Source organism: Callorhinchus milii, unplaced genomic scaffold, assembly GCF_018977255.1.
Source record: "Callorhinchus milii isolate IMCB2004 unplaced genomic scaffold, IMCB_Cmil_1.0 Scaffold10, whole genome shotgun sequence".
Taxonomy (NCBI): Eukaryota; Metazoa; Chordata; class Chondrichthyes; order Chimaeriformes; family Callorhinchidae; genus Callorhinchus; species Callorhinchus milii.
The window spans coordinates 1,518,185-1,538,819 of NW_024704751.1; the positions used below are offsets into that span (position 1 = coordinate 1,518,185).

The window sequence follows — 20,635 nt, forward strand, 5'->3', positions numbered from 1 at the left end:
GTTGCTGACATTGTAAGGAACCTAACTGGGCCACAGTTGAGATTCAAACGCTCTGGGACTCAGTAACTTTGCACACAGCAGAGTCGTAGCTTATTTCTTGGACCAGAATTTCAGATATAATAATCCTTGCATTTAATACAGCGCCTTATCATGTCTTTGAGACATCTCAAAGCATTTCACAGGATATACTGTTGACTATATTTTGTGGGCTAAACAGTATGCATTGGTTTTCCATAAGAATTACACAATATGCTTACTATAACCAGTCTGTCAGTGTTTTTATTACTCACTATTGGAAGCACTACAAAGAGGACATTTTTTGTGTGTGGGTCAAATGATGGGATCAGTCTGTCCATTTTTAAAAAGAAAATCACAATTACTTGTGTAATTAGTACTTCACTTACCTGTAAATAATGAACATTTCACTAGTCAAACATCAGAATAATGTTTTATAAGCTCTGATTGCAAGAATAAATATGCAAACATTAAAAAAAGGCAAAGAAAGATAATTTTCTGTTGCAGTGGGTTAGTGGGAGCCCTCCCGGTAATACTGCAAGCAAAACCTTCGCTGTGAATGGAGACTGACAAGTGATTATTCACAAACAATGAAAGCAGGATGAGGGAGAAACAAAATGCAATGTTGATCTGATGGAAGGTGCCATGTCGCCAGATAGCCTACCAACTGTTGTCGCCACCTGAGCTAACAGCCAACACCAGTCTGATAAGCTATCTGACAGAATGGCAGTGATGGAGAAGCTGGATGTGACACAGACAACCTATAATAGCTGGAACCTGAAGCAGAAAGACTTTTCCTTTTCTCTGAGGAGAGGCAATGAACCAAAGCGAGTAAATCAAGGCTTTGCTCTACAAGGCATCAATGTAATGCTCACCACCTACAAAAAGAAGTTGCACATTTGCAATGTGGATGTTTTTATTTGAAAGTAGGCTGGGAGAAGAGAAGCTTGCAGGAGTGAAGCTATTAATTCCGACCACAAGAGACCAGAAGCTTAAACCCCAGCCTCGGCCGAGGTTCAAGCTCTGACCTCACCAGACTCATGACCGAGTTGTGAGCACCAGCCCCCCCTATGGCTGATCTTGAAGCAACATTGACCAAAACCCAATCTTCCCTTTTTGGGGGGGACAGAAACAAGATACCGTTAAAATAAAGGAAGTTGTCATATATCTACGCATTAATACAACTCAGTCTTGGTTTTGAAATTCCTCTTAAAATGTTATTTCCGTTCTCCACGAACTGAAGTCAAACCCTTTCTATTATACATTGAGTTACAGATTATAAATCTCAAATTTACCAAAAAATCTCCTCATGGAACAAGATCATGCACGTTTCCAGCAGTGATTTTAGTGATACGTGCCCTTACATGAACCCAAAGTCACTCCCAGTTGTAGTTTGTTGGGCTATGCCCTCAAACTTTGGCTACACGTGATGGGAGGGTGGGTGGATGTCGCCCTTCCCAGAAGTTATGAAATTATGTCAGCTTCCTGGAGAGAGCTGAAGATAGTTTGTCTGTCGGCTAAGAATGTTTGGTTCACTGTGCAGACGGTATCAGCAAATTCACTGTTACCAGATAGCCCAAGTCAAGCCAAGTCAATTGACCGCCTAGAGCCAAATCTGCATCTATGAGACAGTGCATAACACATTACCCCCCAAACCAACCGGAATCCACGGACTTCTTTTGATGAAAGTTTTAAAAAGAGGACAACTTTGTTCCAATTTTATTCCTGTTTGAGAAATGCAATAATTGAAACAGAATTCAAGTTGCTTCAGTTCAACAGCTCCCGCAAGAAGATTCTGAAGATCGAGAACATGTCTCTTTCATGCATCAAGTCTTGCGTTATAAATAAATTTAAGAGTACACTCAGGCCTAAAACAAAGATAGATAACACTATGGTTTTCTTAATTCATCTTGATAGCAATTCTACCAGTAGAAACATTAGATTGTTTTACAAATGGTATTATAAAGCAACTGTTGCATATGAACATTAATCAAGTTTATACATTATGGGCACATCTACTTTTGAGACTTCTCTAGAGTACATCACAACATCCCCCACAAAACGCAACAGGCAGAGACTGGACATCAGTCTGTGGAATGGCAATGTAGCTTTATAAAGTCAGATCAGGTTAATCATGTAAAATTTACAGAGTAAAAATGACATTTTTCATATGTACACTCAAGAGATGAACTGGCTTCACAACTTAAATTAACATGTTTTTTCCCTCTATCATTGTGAACCAAATAAACAGGCAGAAGGCCAACCAATTTTATATTGCAAAGGAGATGACAGACGTGAGAACATCCTGAGCTGGAAAGATCAAATATCTACACTTCAACAAACCCCAAATGATTTACCTGTGCAACGTACCCCGTACGTTCTCTCTCTTTCATACATACAGACATACATACATACATACCCCTTCTTTTACAAGGGTGAGATAGACTGGACTGTGGACTACTTCACATCACCATTTCCTCCTTTCAGTTAACAGGAATTGCCTTTTCTTCGAAAGCTGCAACCTGTCAGCTCACCACAAGACAAATGGAGCCCAGTGTAAACCCAACCCGTTGGCCACTGACGATAATGAACTACCCCACCCGCTGACTGCAGAATGTGTGAGCGTGTGGTGGTGGCGGGGGGAGGGGGGAGAGAAGAAAAGCGGGGAAAAAAAGCTCCTACAGAAAAATAAGAGGGAGAGAATACTAGAGGAGAAACTAAATTTATTATAGCGATGGACCGTACTTTCAAAGGCTTCCCAATAATGTAAAATCTATTTTAAAGTTTTGTGCATAATACTCAAAGGGTCATGCAATATACTCCAAGATTTATTGCTCAATGAGGATCCCGGGTCAGGGAAAGACATTGTAGGAATGTATTTTCTCCTCACTATTTCCAGTTTTTTTCTCATCGAGCACTGCACTCACAGTAACTTTGAACAAGTAAACCCACTGCTTTCTGCACTACAATATTTAGATTCATCCTGCAGTTGTCTTTCACCACTCAATACAGCCCCAACCACCTCTGCTAACCCCGTCTCAAATGAAACAAAGACGTATTTTTTTTAAAAAAGATGAGATTCCACAGAAATGTACTCTGAACACCTGTACCAATCAAATTGATTCACACCTCCAAATGACCATAAAGTATATTACTATCTCCTCTGCTTCCAACAGTACTCGTGTTAATTAAGGTGGGTGGAATTTCAAAGCAGCAGATGGCCTTATGACTTACTATAATCTACGCTGGCTGGGTCTCTGCAGTCCCTCTTTTTTTTTTGAAAAAGAAATATTTTTAAAAATAAAATAAAATAAAACTCATTTCATTTTCTCCTCGGAGTATTTCTGCACCTGGATGCGTTTTGCATAGCTCTGAGCCATGGAGTTAAGGATGGAGAGAATAAAGTAGAAGACCATGAGGATGACAACTTTCTCAAACACCCACGACAGCCAGTTTTCGCTCTGTATCATAAAAAAACACAAGAAAACAAGGTTACATTCATTTCATTCCTCTCGGCTACCTTTGAAATCAAAAGTAACATTTTTGAAGTTTAGTTTGGAAAGCGTCACAGGATTAGATCCATGTATCCCCATGAGCTGAGTTCTCAGCCGTGCTATGGGTGCTTCTAGCACCTGGCTGAATAGCTTAAATCCCAAGGCAGGAAAGGGGACACTTTTGCATGTCTAAGCCCTACTACTGAATGAATCACATTGCCCCCCCAACCCCCACATGCTCACCCATTAGCCATCAGAACAAGGAAGTTGAAGACAAGCACCACTTTGTGAGGCTGGTAACAAGGTGTGACCATCAATCAGGGATCCATCACCCCCCACATTTAGTGATCTTGTTATGGCATTGTGTATAAATTGCTGAAGCACTCCAAGGAAATTCTCTGACACGCCGAACATAGATCGGTGGCATGAGTTTCCCAATGGAGGAAAGGATCGGATCATCTGTTTTTAGGCACACACAGGGCTTTGGCCAGGGTGTCTAATAACATGCGTTGGAACAGTAGTGAAGTGTCTACTGCTTTTATCTACTTGCCAGATTTAAAGCAGTGAAAGCCCAAGAAAACATGGGAGTCGAGTCAGTAAGAAAGAACTTATTTTCCATTATTCTTTACTAACCCATCACCAGTGTCAAATTTCACTTCAATATATGCTATCACAAGAAATTAAAAAAAAATCTTCTATATTACGTTTCAACCAATGGCAATAGGCCAAAGCAAAGATCTTTAGTAAGAATGCTTGTAGGAACTTGTCTGTTGGCGAAAGAGACTAGGTAAAAGCTTAGGGATTTCAAAACTCATCTCAGACATTGGAAAATGCCATTTCGGTTCAACACTACAAAACAAAAGAAATTGTTTCTACATAGCGAGGGGCGAAAGAGATGGAGAACAAGTACCAATTTTTTTTAAAAAAAGAACAGGAATCAGTATCCATGGTAGCCTGAGACCACAAAATACGTGCAGACAAAGCTCACACCCTTTGCTTTTTAAAAAAAATCACAGATTATTCCTGGTTCTAAAGTCCTGAGCTCAATAATCTGTTGCAATTTCTATTCATTCAGAAACCTCTATCGGTTTGATATCCCAAAGAGTTTGTGTTCCAATTGGGGGGAGGGGGGACGGACGACGACACTAACTCATTAAAGTGAAACACTAGACCACATGTTTTTTTTAAAAAAACAGCAGCTTTCACACGAAGCAAGCGGACTGTGTTACAAAACCTTTTGTGTCTATTCCAGCTCAATACAAAGAGAGGTTCCATTACAAGGAAGTACCTTGTTAAAAATAATGTAAATGCTGAGCTTTGTTACTACCCAACATCATAATTTTATACCAGCTTGGAAGCTTGAATGATTTTTATGCACATTATTTTTTGTTAAATTAAAGATTCATTGAACTTGTGTAAATATTGTACTCTCTTTGACTGCAGATGGATTAGATTAGTCACACTAAAGGCGAATTACAAAAAGAACCCGTCTTATTTTCAGATGCAAGTTGCAGCTGTCAAAACCACACTATCATTCAATATATGGTTTATCGAATTCATTCAGTTTTATCAACAGTTGAAACTTTTTTCCCCCCCAACTAAACAACTCAATCAAGAGATCGATTTGGGGCCAAACTTCCTCAAGGTCTGAATACTTACAGTATAGTGTTCCGGAGTTGGTCAGAAATCTAGATTAAGGGGATGTCATTTTTTTAAGACTACCTACATGTACTCAGCTTCATGGAGATCAATTTATACTGTCTAGCTTTCCTCAACGTAAAAGGATGGGGTGGACCACTGATGTGCTGCCCTGGTCCTGGTCATCACTTGTGCAAGGCGCTCTGCAAACAGACTCAGGCTATCAAGATTCAGAGCTGTTCTTTGAAATAAAGTGGACTTGAACCACTACTTGGTAGTACTGTAAACCTACAGCATTTTATAACTAGCGTCTGGAAAGATTTCTGGGAATTAGTGATGAACGTTTGGTAATCTTGAGCCTTCGGATTTCTAATGTTATAAAAACGTCACCTGCAACAATAAGTGTTGAGTTAACAGAAGCAAACATACACGTACGCACACACACAGACTTACCGCTCCCACCGCTGCCTCAGACTTGTGAAGCTTGGCTCGCTGGGCCTCCAGGTATTCTTGGAAGGGTTTCTGAAGTGAAGGGCCTATACTTGGGATTGAACTGTGAGGGGTATTTGGTGCAGGGGGTGGGGGGGGGGGGGGGGGAGGTGGGGGGAGGTGTAGTGGGGAGAGATTAGGGAGGGAGAGGGGGAAGAAAGAAAAGGTAAACAAGTTAATTTTACTTACCCATCAAATAGCTTTTAAAATAATAACTGACATTAGCATTGCCAAATATTGTGACAGAGGTAGAGGATTCTCAGTGGTGTACTGCACTGACACACTACATTCACTGAAATGAATGATTCTCACAAGGCTGGCCCCATATATCACCGTCAGTTCCCGTAAGAACTGGTTTGAACTGATGAATAAGGAAGTGAGTCGGTGTTGTGTCATTGCCAGCTAAGAAAGAAACTACACTCCCACCCCATTTATGACTCGCCCCACAGCTTCAGGAAGGATTTGGCTATTTCCAAGTAAACCAGGGCCTTATAAGGCGATGCAGCATGTCATATCTTTACTGTAAAATGTACTAGCAGTTTTCATAATACCTCCCTTCCCCTCCTCTCCCTCAACTCCTAGCAACTCAGCAGTTGGTTATTAACTAAGGAACAAAGGTTTGATAAGCTCTTTAAAAAAAATTGTTGCTCAACATTTGCTATGGGGCAATGTTTCCTCACTAACTTCCCTCCTTGAAGCCAAAATACAGGAGGACCTGAATCAGACCAGGCACAAAGTGATTTACTTTGGAAAATAAAAGTGCTTCCATGTAAAATTGCTTATAAAAAGATTCTCAAACAAAACGTGTGGGAGGGTCAACAAAATCATTTTGAATCACATTCAAACGTGTGATTCAATCCCTGAGTGTAACGCTGTCTGGTTTGGAGACTCTTAAGCACAGTGATGGGTTTTTGCATGTGTAAGACACCTGGCTTACCCCCCAAAAATTCCACATGAAATGTACACTGTGGGAACATTTAATGAATGTACTTCTCATCACTGAAAAATAAGATCAAAGTTACTCACTTAACCAGATTAAAAATGCACCCTAGTTTCCACAACAAAGTTCCTAGACTTAAACAATCTCCCTGAAAACAGTTTCCTCCCATTCTCTTGAGGTTGAAGAGTAGACAGGGCAGCTAGCTGATCTAGAAGTGCTTGATCCTGACAATTTTTTCATATCATTTATTGCAGCAATTTGCTAACCAGCAGACAAAATCCACTCATTCAACTTTTATGGGTAACCTCTAAAATGCAGTTTGGGTAAAGTCCCCACCCGATTTACCTTATATCCTTAATGGAAACACCCCATCTCAGAGAACCTGTGTGAAGGCAAATTTGTTTCCCTCCCTATACTGCAGGACGCTTGGCATAGCTCCCGAAGACTGACTTCAGGTGAAAATCAATGAAAACGGTCTTCAACAGAACCCAGCCCAGCCGGTTGAATGAACCAGCGTCTCTCCACAGAAGAGTGGTTGGAAATGTCACCACATCAACGAGGAGTGGCAGAGCGTGTCTTGTGTCAACACTGGAACACACAAGTTGAGCCTAATGTTCTACGTAAATCCACGCAATTCTACACATTGGTGTTTCATCAGCGAGAAGTAGGACAGGGATTTTTCTGGGCTCATGGGAAGAACTTTACTATCTGACTGATAGATTTCCAAAAGTACTGTTCTGTGGTAAAACTGCTCTCTTGTTTTTAGATTTAATGCCAGTTTAGCAGCAAAACATTGTGCCATATATTTGGCTCAGCTCCTAGTTGTTGATCTACAAAAGACTAAAAAAAACTTGGGAATGAAAGAAACATTTGCAAACAATTGATTAAAGCCACAAAATAATTTCTTGCCTTGTGCCAAAATTCATGTCAGAGACTTTAGAATCACATTCTCCCCCCACCATCCATCCCCCCCCACCACAGTAAAAGTCTCCTCTGTGGACAAATCTATTCCACCAGGATTCTCAATTCTGTGTGAAAACATGTAAACGCACGGATCACCCTTTGAAGTCAGCAGCACATTTCCAGACAACTGAGACTTCAGTTTACAGCAGTTGTTCTGAATGGTCGGAATGTCTTAACATGAGCAATTTGAAATCGCAGAAAAGCCACTAGATGTTTGGCTGGTATTCAACTCCTGTGATTTATTAAACCCACTTGTGAAGTAAAGCAGTTTAAAAATAGTGTTCTTCCAGAGAGGGAAAAAAAACACACAGCAACAGAGCACAGCAGCGTGACATCACCCCACCGGCATTCTTGCTCTGGTGTAGATCAAAATTCTGCACCTGGAAAGGAATTCTCTACCTGGAAGATCATTCCCCACAATACAGTAGAGCCAGGAAACTCCAGACTGGACTCAGGCCACTGAAATCGGGTTCAACCACGAGATGCCACTTCATGCTTCCGGGGATAGAAACAGGAGGAGCCTGTTCAAGCCTGTAAGATCATGGCTGATCTGTACCTCAAGTCCAGTTATCCGTCCTTGCCCCATACGCCTTAATACCCTGACCTAACAAACATCTATCGATCTCCATCTTGAAAATCTGAATGGATCCAGCATCCACAGTCATTTGGTGGAGAGAGTTCCAGATTTCCACTACACTTTGGGTGAAGAGCTGCCTCCTAATTTCAACCCTAAATGGCCTAGCTCCAATTTTAAGATTACATGCTCCCTTGTTCTGGATTCGCTTACCTTTAAGAGGGTAGCAAGAGAAAGAATACCAGACAACAGCAGCAACAACATGTGTATAGCACCTTTCATGTTGGGGGCACGCCCCAAGGTGCTGGACAGTCAAGAATGTGCACCCGCGCTGGGGGCTGGGATCAACAGCAGCCTAAAGACACACCATTTATCTTAGTTTCTACTATGATGGTTGCATATGAAGAAAGCCAATTCATGAGGATCTGGCTCTTGTAATATTTCAGCTCCCTATCGGTTAGAACCAAACAGCCACATGGTGATCTCCAGAAGAGGGATAAGGCAGATTTCAGGCAGTTGTGCTACATTTTCTATTTCTCTCAATTTATCACTATTCGGGAGTTCTTACTTAACTATTTTATTTATTTAATAATAGTAAATTTTAGCATATTCATTAGTATTTAATTCTGGGGCAATTGAACAATATATGTATATATATTTGCAGTTGAACTTATATACTTTTTTTAATTCTGCATTTGCTGCTTAATTGAAATTCACCAGAAATAAAAATTTCCACTCCAGAGAAAATAGTCGTTCGTAACCAAATGGGAACACTTTCGCTTCCCTGTAACAAGTTAAATGTCTGTTTGCTTTATAGGCAGGATTGGGCAAACACCAAAAGACACGCGTACAATAGTAGCCTCTTGCCCAGTAAATGAACTCATTAAACGAACTTCAACATGGTGATAAGATAGTGTAAAGACTGGCTCTTTGAACTACTTATGCGCGAGTTAAAGTTTGTCAATAGCAGGCACAGGTACAAAAGGCTCCAGTTGGCAGGGAGGCACAAGGTAGATTAAAGTTATTGCAGTAAGTGTTGTATATGACCTAGATGAGTTGAATAGGCTTCTTTCATCCTTAGCTCTTCACAAACTCTGATGCACATCATTTCTGAAAGCCTCAGCCCTTAGTTTAAATCTTACAAACTGAACTTATTTTTGACACAGCGAGTTGTTGGGATCTGGAATGCATTGCCTGAAAGGGCGGTGGAAGCCGATTTGATAACAGCTTTTAAGAGAGAAGTAGATAATTATCTGGGTAGGGCAAGTTTGCAGGGCTATGGGGTGAGAGCGGGGGAGTGGGATTGATTTGGATAGTTCTTTTCAAAGAGTCGCCACAGACACGATGGGCCAAATGGCCTTCTTCTGTGCTGTATAATCCTATGATTCTAGATTTAAAGGTAATGTGCAAAACCTTCCAATATATGAATTTCTATAACTAACCCACATTTTGCACAACTTTGTTGTAGCACTAATACCTTGAGTTGAAATACCCCTGATTGTCCAGTGCCCTGGGAGGTCTTTCCGACAAGAAGGGTGCTATACAAATGTAATTTGTTGTTGTGCCACATTTTCCAAGACTGGAGATATCTGCTTTATGCACATTCATAATTTAGACATTTAGTCTAAAACTGAGAGTCCCTCCAGTAGATATCTGGAACAGACCACTGCTGAATCGATTACCATTTATTTTATTAAAAAAAGAACTTGAAGGAGCTTAGAATCACAGGGATATGACAAATCAAGAGAGTCATATTTGTCAATGGAGTCCTGTAGCTCAGCGGTTAGAGCACTCGCCTCACAAGCGAGAGGATGAACCTAGGTTAGATTCAAGTTCCTTACTCTATACTCCTCTGTTCACCAAGCAGTAACTAGGAACCCAGTTGTTAGTCGATTGGCGGATCGCTTTTTCGGGGGTAATAATCCCTTCCAAAAAATAAAAATAAATAATACTAATAATATTGTCACTCAATCCACAACTGTTTGTGAGACACCACTGGGCGCAATTGGCTGTTGCGTTTTGCCCACAAAGGTATACAGTCAATTCACTTTACAGTATATTCTATGAAGCGATTTGAGACGTCTCAAAGTCGTGATAATGCTCTATAACAAATCCAAGGAATATTATTATTATTATATTCAGGACGGTGGTGTGGAAACCTGGGTGAGACATTCTGGAGCAAGTTTAGAGAAAGTTTAGAAGAGATTATAGGAACTTAATAGTGCCTGTGCCTGTGATAGGCACAAGGTGACTGGACCAAATAGCTTTTCCGAATCGGTCTCCTTCATATTCCTCTGGTTTTTCAAAATCCAAAAAATATTTATGAGTTTAATCTCCCCCAATCAAATATCTAAAAACTGATGGCTGCTTTATAGTAATAGATAGTCTCTTAATTTACGAGTTTACACAACTATGAGAGCAAAGCTCAAGTGATTTTATGTCACCTGAACCTTGAGTCTAATTACAACCTTATTACGTTCTCCCAACCCAGCACATGTTTTATAATGTACACTTGTCAATAAAGTGAAAACAAGCCCAAATGGTTATTAAAATAGGTCTTACATTACATGCACTAAAGACTGAGGCAATTGCAATGTCATCACTGCAGAATAAACCTCCAATGCCATTCACCATGAAATGCAGAATAAGGGAATTATTTTATAGTTCCAAAGAATTACAATGGAATCACAGGTACTATGATTCTATGGGGGAGTGGGACTGATTGGGAAGCTCTTTCAAAGACCCAGCAATTCTACAATGCAAAAGCTTTGGTTCATTTCAATTGAGAATTTACAGCAGTCACACATAAGGACTGAGAGAGCAAATGAGAGAACAAATCAGGCATGAACTGAGTTACAGGATGGGGAATGGACAAAAGGGGGCAAAAGAAAGAACATAGAATATTTCATGGGTTTAGAATGCGAAGGTTGATATGAACCAAGACTGGTATCTTCTGGCCCTATACCCTCCAAGGTTCCTTTGTGCAATTGCCAAGAATGAAAATAATTGATTTTGTATATTTGATTCAGTTAAAAATTAAGTCCCTTTTCGCACAAAAGCGGATAAATTTTGTAAACTAAGTAAAGACATCCAAATGATTCAAACCTCCTGCAGGGGTTAGGTTACATCTAGAGTACAATTGTGCGATACATTCATTCTGATTAACCCTAACTTGGGTCCCTCCACCCACCAACTTTCCATTCTCACAAGGCAGATGTGGCGACCGGTACAGAAATTACTCACCCTATCAAGGAGACCATCTGCTCCACTATGTGCTTGCTGAACGTTATAATAACAAACAGTTTCTGTGGGTTTTAAAAAAGAATTTGAAAGACAGTTAGTCAAAGAAGCGATCGATTTGGGAATAAAAATATCCATAAACATCACACGATCATCACTTACAGGAACAGGCAAGTAATCCACCCATTCCATTTATCCATGACAACGAAAAACAACACTGGAAGAAACATCATGCAATGTAAATAACTTTGCACTTAGTCAATCTATGTGACATTGTGCTAATCAGGTGGGATGATGCAGATTTTCCCCTTAGAACATGCACCACGCAGTGAGTGATGTGATGTTCTGAGGCTTCTTGGGGGATGAAAGATGAAAGACAAAGCAGATAGACACACTTCCTAAACAGGGGGAGTGGGGAAGACATAAAATATTCAACACGAGGGGAAAGTTTTACTGAACTGCCAGATTCCATATCGAAGTGGAGTTCAATTGAGATGCTGTGGGGAGGAGCAAAGCTTAGTGGGAAGATGAGCAAAACAAAACCAAGGAAAGTCATTGCAAGCTAAAGCTGCCCCTTGGAGGAGCTTCCTGGGCATAAAACGTTAGACATAAGCTGAATTACCAAACAAGGGACACCAAATATCAAAATTAGACTTATTTAGAGAAAGAATTAAAAGGATTATAATTAATCACTTTATGATTAAACTATTCATTCATCAAAAACGTATCTTATACGTGGAGTCCTGTAGCTCAGAGGTTAGAGCACTCGCCTCGCAAGCGAGAGACCCGAGTTTGATTCCTGGCAGGGCGAAATGTTGGGTAAGTTTTCTTACTCCACACATCTGTTTACCTAACAGTAAGTAGGAACCCGGTTGTTAGTCGACTGGCGGATCGCTCTTCCATGGGTAAAAATGCCTTAAAAAAATAATTGGTCACTTCAATCCACTACTGTTTGTGTGACACTGATGTGTACAATTGGCGGCTGCTTTTCACCCACAAAATATACAGTCACTATACTTTACAGTATATCATGTTAAGCTCTTTGAGACTTCTCAAAGACATGATAAGGTGCTATATCAAATGCAAGGATTGTTATAACAACAACAAATTACACTTGCATAGTGCCTTTCATGTCGAGAGGACGTCCCAAAGCGCTGGACAGTCAAGGATGCGCATCCGAACGTCCTGTACAGCTGAAAGTGCGGCTGGTCTTTTGCTTTTGTTATCTGACTGATCTTTGGAGGTTTGATCCATTGTATCCTTGTGCAGGTCTTCATTTGTGCAAAACACCTCACAGATGAGGCTGAAAGGGGTAGTAGTTGTTAGTAAGCAAATCATAGGTTTGAACAGTTGGGGCGGGGGGGAAGAGGGAGGGAAGGGAGAAATAAATCCACACGTTTAGGTTTAACTAGGATTCTGTAGGTGAAGGAATCATAGAGCAGCAACAACTTGCATTGGTGGGCCCTTTCCTCAGTTGGTCCTTGATTCTATAACCACACGTTAGTCAGCTCAGAGACACGAGAGGTTTCTTTCAGTGACCAAATCAAGAAAAGTTCAGCTTGGTCACCCAGGCAAACCAGAGGCTACACGCTGAATGTCACGTGGCAGGATATGAGAAATGAGCTTTTACCCCCGAAAATGTAAAGTTACAACAGAGCAATGCCATCCCACATTCTCTTCGCCTCGCTCTCTCCCTTGCCTCCTTCAAGGTACGTCTCAAGACCCTCCTCTTCAACCACGCCTTCAGCCAACCTCCTACCCTCTCTGTCCCCCACCCTCCCTGATCCCAACCCGCGGCTCGGGTCCAAACCCCCGACTGTTCAGTACCTTGGGGCGTCCTCCCAATGTGAAAGGAATTTTGTGTATTGTATTTAAATTTAACAAAGTTCTTTGTTCAACTGTCACATTGAGGAAATAAAAAGATTCCGACATCTAAAACAAATGTGCCGAGGAGACACCCAACTTTCTGAACTTTGCACTTTCTGCCATTTATAAGCTTTTAAAATGATACAATCATCCTCTCCCTTTAATCCTGCAATGTGTTCTGGAGCAGAATTTACGACTGACAAAAGATTTCACAATTCATTCACCGCACCCTACCACCCACACAAGAACATCAAAATGGCAAGTATCGTGGCACCTGTAGATCTGGGCACGTTAACCCTGTGGATGCATTTCAACAACAACAACAACAACAAGATTCCATTTATAAAGCGCCTTTCACGTCAGGAGGACGGCCCAAGGCGCTGCACAGTTGGGTCATGACCCGAGCAGGGGGGAAATGGTCAGGGTGAGGGGAGGGAAGGGAGGGAGCGAGGAGGGGGGGGGGAGGGGAGGGGGGGGGGGAAATGGTCAGGGTGAGGGGAGGGAAGGGAGGGAGCGAGGAGGGGGTAGAGAGTCGAGAGCGGAGCTGAAGGCTCGGTCAAAGAGAAAGGTTTTGAGACTGGCCTTGAAGGAGGAAAGGGAGGAGGCGGCGAAGGCACTGGGGGATGGAGTTCCAGAGCCTCGGGGCTGAGAGGCTGAAGGCCCGACCACCGATGGTAGGGCGATTGGGGCGGGGGACGTGGAGCAGACCGGAGCCAGAGGAACGGAGGGTACGGGCAGGTAGGTAGGGGGATAGTAGGTCGGAGAGAGCAAGGCCGTGAATGGCCTTGTAGGTGAGGATGAGGATCTTGAAATCAATCCTCTGGGGGATGGGGAGCCAGTGGAGGCGAGCGAGGGTGGGTGTGATGTGGTCCCGAAGCCTGGTGCGGGACAGTACACGAGCTGCAGAGTTCTGAATGACCTGAATTTCCTAAGTAATTCACCATGATGGAACCCAGAAACACAATTTGCTTCTTGTTTGAAAATTGGACAGCAATGCAACTGCTACCTGGCATCAATTAATACCAAACATTTAAAGGGCTTTACAGTAAATGATCAATCCCAAATCAGAACACGGATCACTTCAGTACAGTGCATCAGCACAACAGAAGGATTGAGGTATTTATATTAAAATAAATCACGCAGCCATTTATTACACTCCAGCAGCAGCTTCTGTTCCAGGCATGAATAGAAGGAGATATTCAACCCACTGAGCCTATTCCACCAGTTTATAAGATTGATAAAAGGCAAAATTCTGAAGAAAGGTTATCGTCCTGAAAGTTTAACCATTCTTCCTCTCCCCATAGATACTGCCTGACCTGCTGCGTGTTCCCAGCGACTTCTGTGTTTTTTATAATACATTGATAGATCTTTCAAAACCATTTCTCCAACTTTTCTCCATACTTTTTAACATCTCTTTGCAAAGTACCATTTATTAACACTTGAATTTGATATTGTATCTTTCACATCAGGAGGATGGCCACCACAGAACCACAGAAATGTACGACACATTTGGTGGCCATTTGGGCTATCTGTTCTCATCGGTATTTGCTTCTCCAAGAAGTCACCTATCCTAATCCCAGTTGCTCTTTTCCTGTAACCTCCAATACCGTTCCTCTGTATGTTCCTGTCTAATTGTGCTGGCTCAGTTGGTAGCACCCTCACCTCGGAGTCAGACAGTTGTGGGTTTAAACCGCATCTTGGGATTTTGAATAGAGTTTCTCCTGGTATCCTGGACATCAATCCCCTCTGTTCCCTATTATTGCCCTGGTGGACGTTAAAGATCCCGTAGCTCTGCTTGATAGGAGAAAGGAGTTTCTCCCGGGATCCTGGCCAACAATCCCCCAGAAAAAATTGGTCATTCACTCGATGGCTGTTTGTGGGACACTGCATTCACCTCAAAACACACAATCACTGTACATTACAGTACACCCTATGAAGCGCTTTGGGACGACCTCCTGAAGTGGAAGGAGATATACCAAGTTTTTTTTGTTCCTCTGACTACACGTTACCTATAGCTATCTGTGTTGCCATTTCTACTTCCAGAGGTAGTCAATTATAGAATCATCTTATGGGTTTTGCTGGGAAAAGATTAATTTGCTTCAGACTCAACTTATTTTGTTGAGTAACCTTAGGAATTCTAAAATTGCTCAACAAAATCAGTTGAGTCTTGAGTAAATTAATCCCTTGCAAATCGAATGCCCTACAAGCTCAGTTTCTGAGGAAATGCAAGAAATAATTTATTGCCAGGTTTCCAGCGCTGAACCTTGCCCTATTTTATCACATCTGCCAACACATTTCAGTTAATAGGCTCTATCACAATCTCTTAAAAACTAACTTTAGCGCTAAATATTCCCAAAGAAAATTGCTTAATTCAGATTTTGTTCTCATGCTACTGATCCCTGAGTCACTTTCCCTCTCCTCCCATTTTCTCTCTGCCCTTCAATTATTGTGTATTATTTCTCAAGTGAGCAAGAGCCCAGGTGAACTGGTTTTGTATGTACTCTGTGACAGACTGCTGAGCAGTGCAAGAGAGCCACAAAGGGAAGGTATGGAGGAGGTAGAGTTTTGGCACATGCAGAAACTCAGTCCCGTGCTTAAAACCATCAAAACCAAACTACCAAGATTTCCACAGATGCAAGGAAACTAACTGTCTGGAATGGAGAGTGCACTCACTTCCCAGAAGGACGCACCTCACTCACCTATACCAATAAGTTACTAGTTGCAGATTGGCAAGAGCCAAAGCTTGGGGGACACATGAGCTTGGGGTACTGCTGAGGTTTAAATGGGAGAACAGCTTAGCTTGCCTTTGCAAACCATGGTAAGCTTTCTTGCTTGCCCGGTTAGGACCACTCTAGATGATAGGCAAAGAGACAGAGACAAGTGACTGTATCTCTGCTTAACACCTCCTCTTCAGGTGAGCTAAGATCCTATCACGCCACACATTGGTAGGCCATGTTGAATCACCAGTTCCTCTTCACAGACAATGAACTCTTGTCACAACAGTTTACATAATCGTGACAAACGTCACAAGCACTTTGAAAGTTCAGGCTCACAAACAACCTCCAATTTATTTTCTCAATATAGGACCTGCCATCAATAAGCTATAGATACTCTATTTAAACCTGAAAACAAAATGAATCGGGCTGGATTGCAAGTATAGGTCGACTCAACGACATTATGGTAGATTAATGGAATTGTTGATTGGATTCAGTCTTAGTCTGAACAAGTTTGCATATTTCCACAATGTCTCAACGATTACACACATACTCCACAATTTTAACCTTTTAAGCGCTGAATTGCCTTGTACATCAATATAGATCTCTACTCTTGTTGTTTACCCAATAACTAAAAACAAGTTAGTAAAGAATGAAACAAGGTCTGGCCTCATTATAGGCTTGCGGGTCTCACAAAAGGTTCAAATTGCAATGGAGCCACATACTGTATGGACAACTGCACTTTGAAACAACTGGTGGATAAATAATGTATGAGGTTAGATTTCACTGCTCTTATTCACAACAGTGCCATGGATCCTTCAATGTGCACCATGACAGGCAGATTTATCTCAAACAAAACAGTGCCCACTGGTGTGCTTTCCTGGGTTATGAGCTCAGGTCCAGGAGTGTGCGTCAAAGCACCAATACGGTCTCAATCAGAACCAAGAGTGCTACAAACTGAGCAGGATAAGCAGGAAGGACAAGCACAAAAAAGCAAAATTGTCACTTTTTAATCCAGAGGTCGGGATTCCTACCTAATACTTGGACTATTACAATATCAATGATATAACTTTACTAACTATCACTTTTTTTAACAATACATAGCCTCAAAACACAGAAAATAAGACATTCCATTTGTAGCAGCTAAGGTCCCCGAGGGAAAACACAACAAACTGGAGCTCAGCAGTGGAAACAAGATGTTCCCAAAATCTAGCCTGTACACATATTCTCAATTTAACAGCAAACTACCTATCTACTTGCCAGACAGTGCTCTCAATGGCAAACTATGTAGTTCCAGTTGGTTAAACACTAGCAGCACTTCAACACACACTCTGTGGTCCCTAAGCCTTGGCTCTTGCCAACTTGTGCCTAATGCTCTCCAGAATTCAGTAAGCAGGATATGTTCCCTTGGGGAAAGAGTACGCATTCCATTCCAAACACAGGAATTTCCAAGTAATGGTGGCATGCATGGAACTCTCAGTTTGGTTTGGATACTTAAGCGTGATGGTGGGTTTCTTCATGTCAGACATTCAGCTGACTAAAAACCAAAAAAACGAGGGTAGTCATAATTTGTTAAGTGGTTTTTAAGATACTCTTACAGTGCCGCCATCTCCCAAAAACGTTTTCCTGTTGGAAGAAAAAGAAACCGGGGAGAGAGAGGGAAGGAGGGAGCAGGAGGAATTGATTACATTTCTAGGGTAGGCCAGGAGAACATGATTCTCTAGCCCCCTCCCCCGACTAGTTTATAAGAGCACTTGCCTTGCAAGCGAGAGGACTTGGGTTCAATTCCTGGCAGGGCGAATCATTGGGCAAGTTTCCTTACTCCACACACCTCTGCTCACCTAACAGTAAGTAGGAACCCAGTTGTTAGTCGATTGGCGGATTGCTCTTCTAGGGGTAATAAGCCCTTCCAAAAAAAGTAAAAAATAAAATAATAATAATTTGACCATTCAATCTGTGACTGTTTGTGGGACGCTGTTGTGTGCAATTGGCTGCCGTGTTTCGTCCACAAAATATATAGTCGTCACTTTACAGTATGTTCTGTGAAGCGCTTTGACATGCCTCAAAGATGTGATAAGGTGCTATATCAAATGCAAGGATTATTATAAATATCTTTATACCCGCTAATAGGTAGTGCAATTGTGACCTGAGGGTATGGACTCAAATACGTTACACGTAATGTATTTTGTACACCTTCATGGTCAGCATTTCATTTTCAATAGTAAATTTTCAAGGAGAAAGCATACAATACAAAGTTACACGTCGCCTTTCATATCTGGGGGACATCCCAAGGCGATGAGACCAGAGTTGGGGGAGGGGAGTACGATGGCCGAAAATAGTCAGAGGAAGGTCTTGAAGCAGAACTTAAAGGAGGCGAGCATGACAAAAACATGTGGTGTCAAAAGGAGTTAATTGTTTCCATACCAGCCACGTGTAGTTATTGAAACCTGTATAAATGCTAGCAGGTCACTTGGAAGATGTAAATCCTCACAAACCTTGCAAATGTTTTCAACTGGACTTTTTTTTAAAAACAAGTTCAGAAAGTCATTCAAATTAGAAAATATTCAAACATCACCTCACAGTGAGATTGGCATGTTCACAGCAGACCCGCTGCTTGAAAATATGCATCCAGGAAAGGTTTGTTAACCTCAACAGAAACCACAATTGCAACCCACCCTAAACAAGAAACATCACGGAGGCAATTACAGTCTGAATTCATGCCCAGCTCTCAAAGCTGTAAGGGCACTGTTTCCAGCCGATAACAGGCTCAGCTTTTTTCCCCCTCCTTGTAAGGAAATTTTGTACAATCACCTCCTAAACCAGGATTAAATTCAAGGAAAAAAAACTCTTGATTTTCATGATGTTGGAAGAGAGCCTGTATCGTAGTGGCAAGCGAGAGAGCCTGGGTTCGAATCCCGGGGAGGACGAACCTTAGGAAATTTCCTTACTGCACACGCCTCTGTTTACCTAGCAGTAAGTGGGAATCTGGTTGTTAGTCGATTGGTGGATTGCATTCCAGGGTAATAATCCCTCCAAAAAAAATTGGTCACTCAATCCATGACTGTTTGAGGTGCGTAACTGGCTGCTGAGCTTCGCCCACAAATACAGTCAATCCACTTTACAATATATTTTGTGAAGCGCTTTGAGGTGTCTCAATGAATTGATAAGGCGCTAAATCAAATGCAAGGATGATTATTATTATTAGAGCAGATTGGGAGTCACTTGCCTGGATGTGCATCTTCACAATGGCTTTTCCAATGAGAGTTGCTCCAAAGAAGGTCCAGAATGGAACAAGGAAATGCCCACATGTTATCCCAGCCAGGTCAAAGAGTGGATTTGGAATCTGCAACACACCAGAGCAGATATTAAAAGCAAATATAGAAAAGGGAAATGAAACATAAAAGCAACTACAATCTATAGGATTTACAAAAAATACATTGCGGAGAATTACTGAAGACATTGGTAGAAAATATTAAATGAATGAAACCCACTGTCTGTATTGTATATACACAACACTTTAAACCTGACTCCCTGTTGTCGATGTTGTAATCTTGTTGTTGTTGTGATAATTTAATTGGAGCAGATGGGAGTCATTGAATGGCCTCCAAGGCTGTAAAAGGCGAGTGCCCGAACACAACACTCCAAATGTGGTCATAACAGTGCTTGAGTACTGGGTACCCTGCTCCTCAGCAATGCAGTTACTACACATCTTCACTTCCTTTCTTCGTTTCATCAATAACTTACAGAAGCACAGGCCAAGATTCCAAAGAAGCCCACTTTCTGCACCAGGTTCTGGACAGCAAGCTTCGCTCGGGTGGGAAGGTCCTTATGAAAGAAAAGAAAAATGTTTATTTAAAAAAAACACAGGTCTACATCTTTTACATCGGGAAAGTTCCCTTACACTCATCACAAAATACAGTCCATCCTATTCTGTGAAGGGCTTTGAGGCATCTCAACGACGTGATAGGGCGCTATATCAAATGCAAGGATTATTATTATTAATCTACCAGATTAGTGCAGAAACACAGTTTAGGTAACTTGACTTTACCCAACTGGACATCTGAAAACAAAAATCTGCACCAAGTTTACATGTAGGCCAAAACGATTGTTTTTGGGACGATGCTGTGAGCAATTGGCTGCCGCATTTTGCCAACAAAATATACAGTCAATACAATTTACAACATATTCTGTGAAGCGCTTGGAGACATCTCACCAAAGTGATAAGGGGCTATATCAAATGAAGGATTATTATTATAACACGCATTGGTCTGAAATTCTGTACACTGTCCAGGGCCCTGGGACGTCCTCCCGACGTGAAAGTCACTGTACAAATATAATCTTGTTGTTGTATATATCGCAGTCACGCTGTTGAGCTGCTCTATACCAGAATTGTGGTGCACTTCCAGCACCTATGCATTGGCTAGCTTCCTGGGCATTCGTGCAGAAAGTCAATCCAGCAGTAAACCTATGTCTCAGAAATGCCGAGAGGCCTTTATCTGCATAATCTGCAACACGTTTGGTCTGCTCTTATTATGGGTATGACTGACACCATGTTTTGCTGCAAGCGAAGAATTGAAGCTCTGGGACACTACCCTGAGTGAGGAGTCCTAGATAAATGCAAGTTGTTGTTGAAACGCCAAATTCATTTTGATGGGTGGGTCTCACTCCCTCCCCACTGTGAACGCTTGCAAGTGAAAATGCT

The 20,635-nt window shown here is 41.7% G+C and overlaps 1 protein-coding gene across 3 annotated transcripts in view; it reads right to left on the bottom strand.

The window, feature by feature from the left end:
• Nucleotides 1-1,718: 1,718 nt before the first annotated feature.
• vmp1 (vacuole membrane protein 1) overlaps nucleotides 1,719-20,635 on the bottom strand; it is a 68,487-nt gene continuing 49,570 nt past the window's right edge. For all 3 annotated transcript variants that reach the window (XM_042338375.1, XM_042338374.1, XM_007906170.2), the window contains exons 8-12: nucleotides 19,678-19,758; nucleotides 19,160-19,276; nucleotides 11,357-11,418; nucleotides 5,601-5,700; nucleotides 1,719-3,476 (exon numbers count right to left, since the gene is read on the bottom strand). In XM_042338375.1, the coding sequence (XP_042194309.1) occupies nucleotides 3,333-3,476; nucleotides 5,601-5,700; nucleotides 11,357-11,418; nucleotides 19,160-19,276; nucleotides 19,678-19,758 (504 nt within the window). In that variant the 3' untranslated portion in view covers nucleotides 1,719-3,332. The remainder of the gene's footprint in view (nucleotides 3,477-5,600; nucleotides 5,701-11,356; nucleotides 11,419-19,159; nucleotides 19,277-19,677; nucleotides 19,759-20,635) is intronic.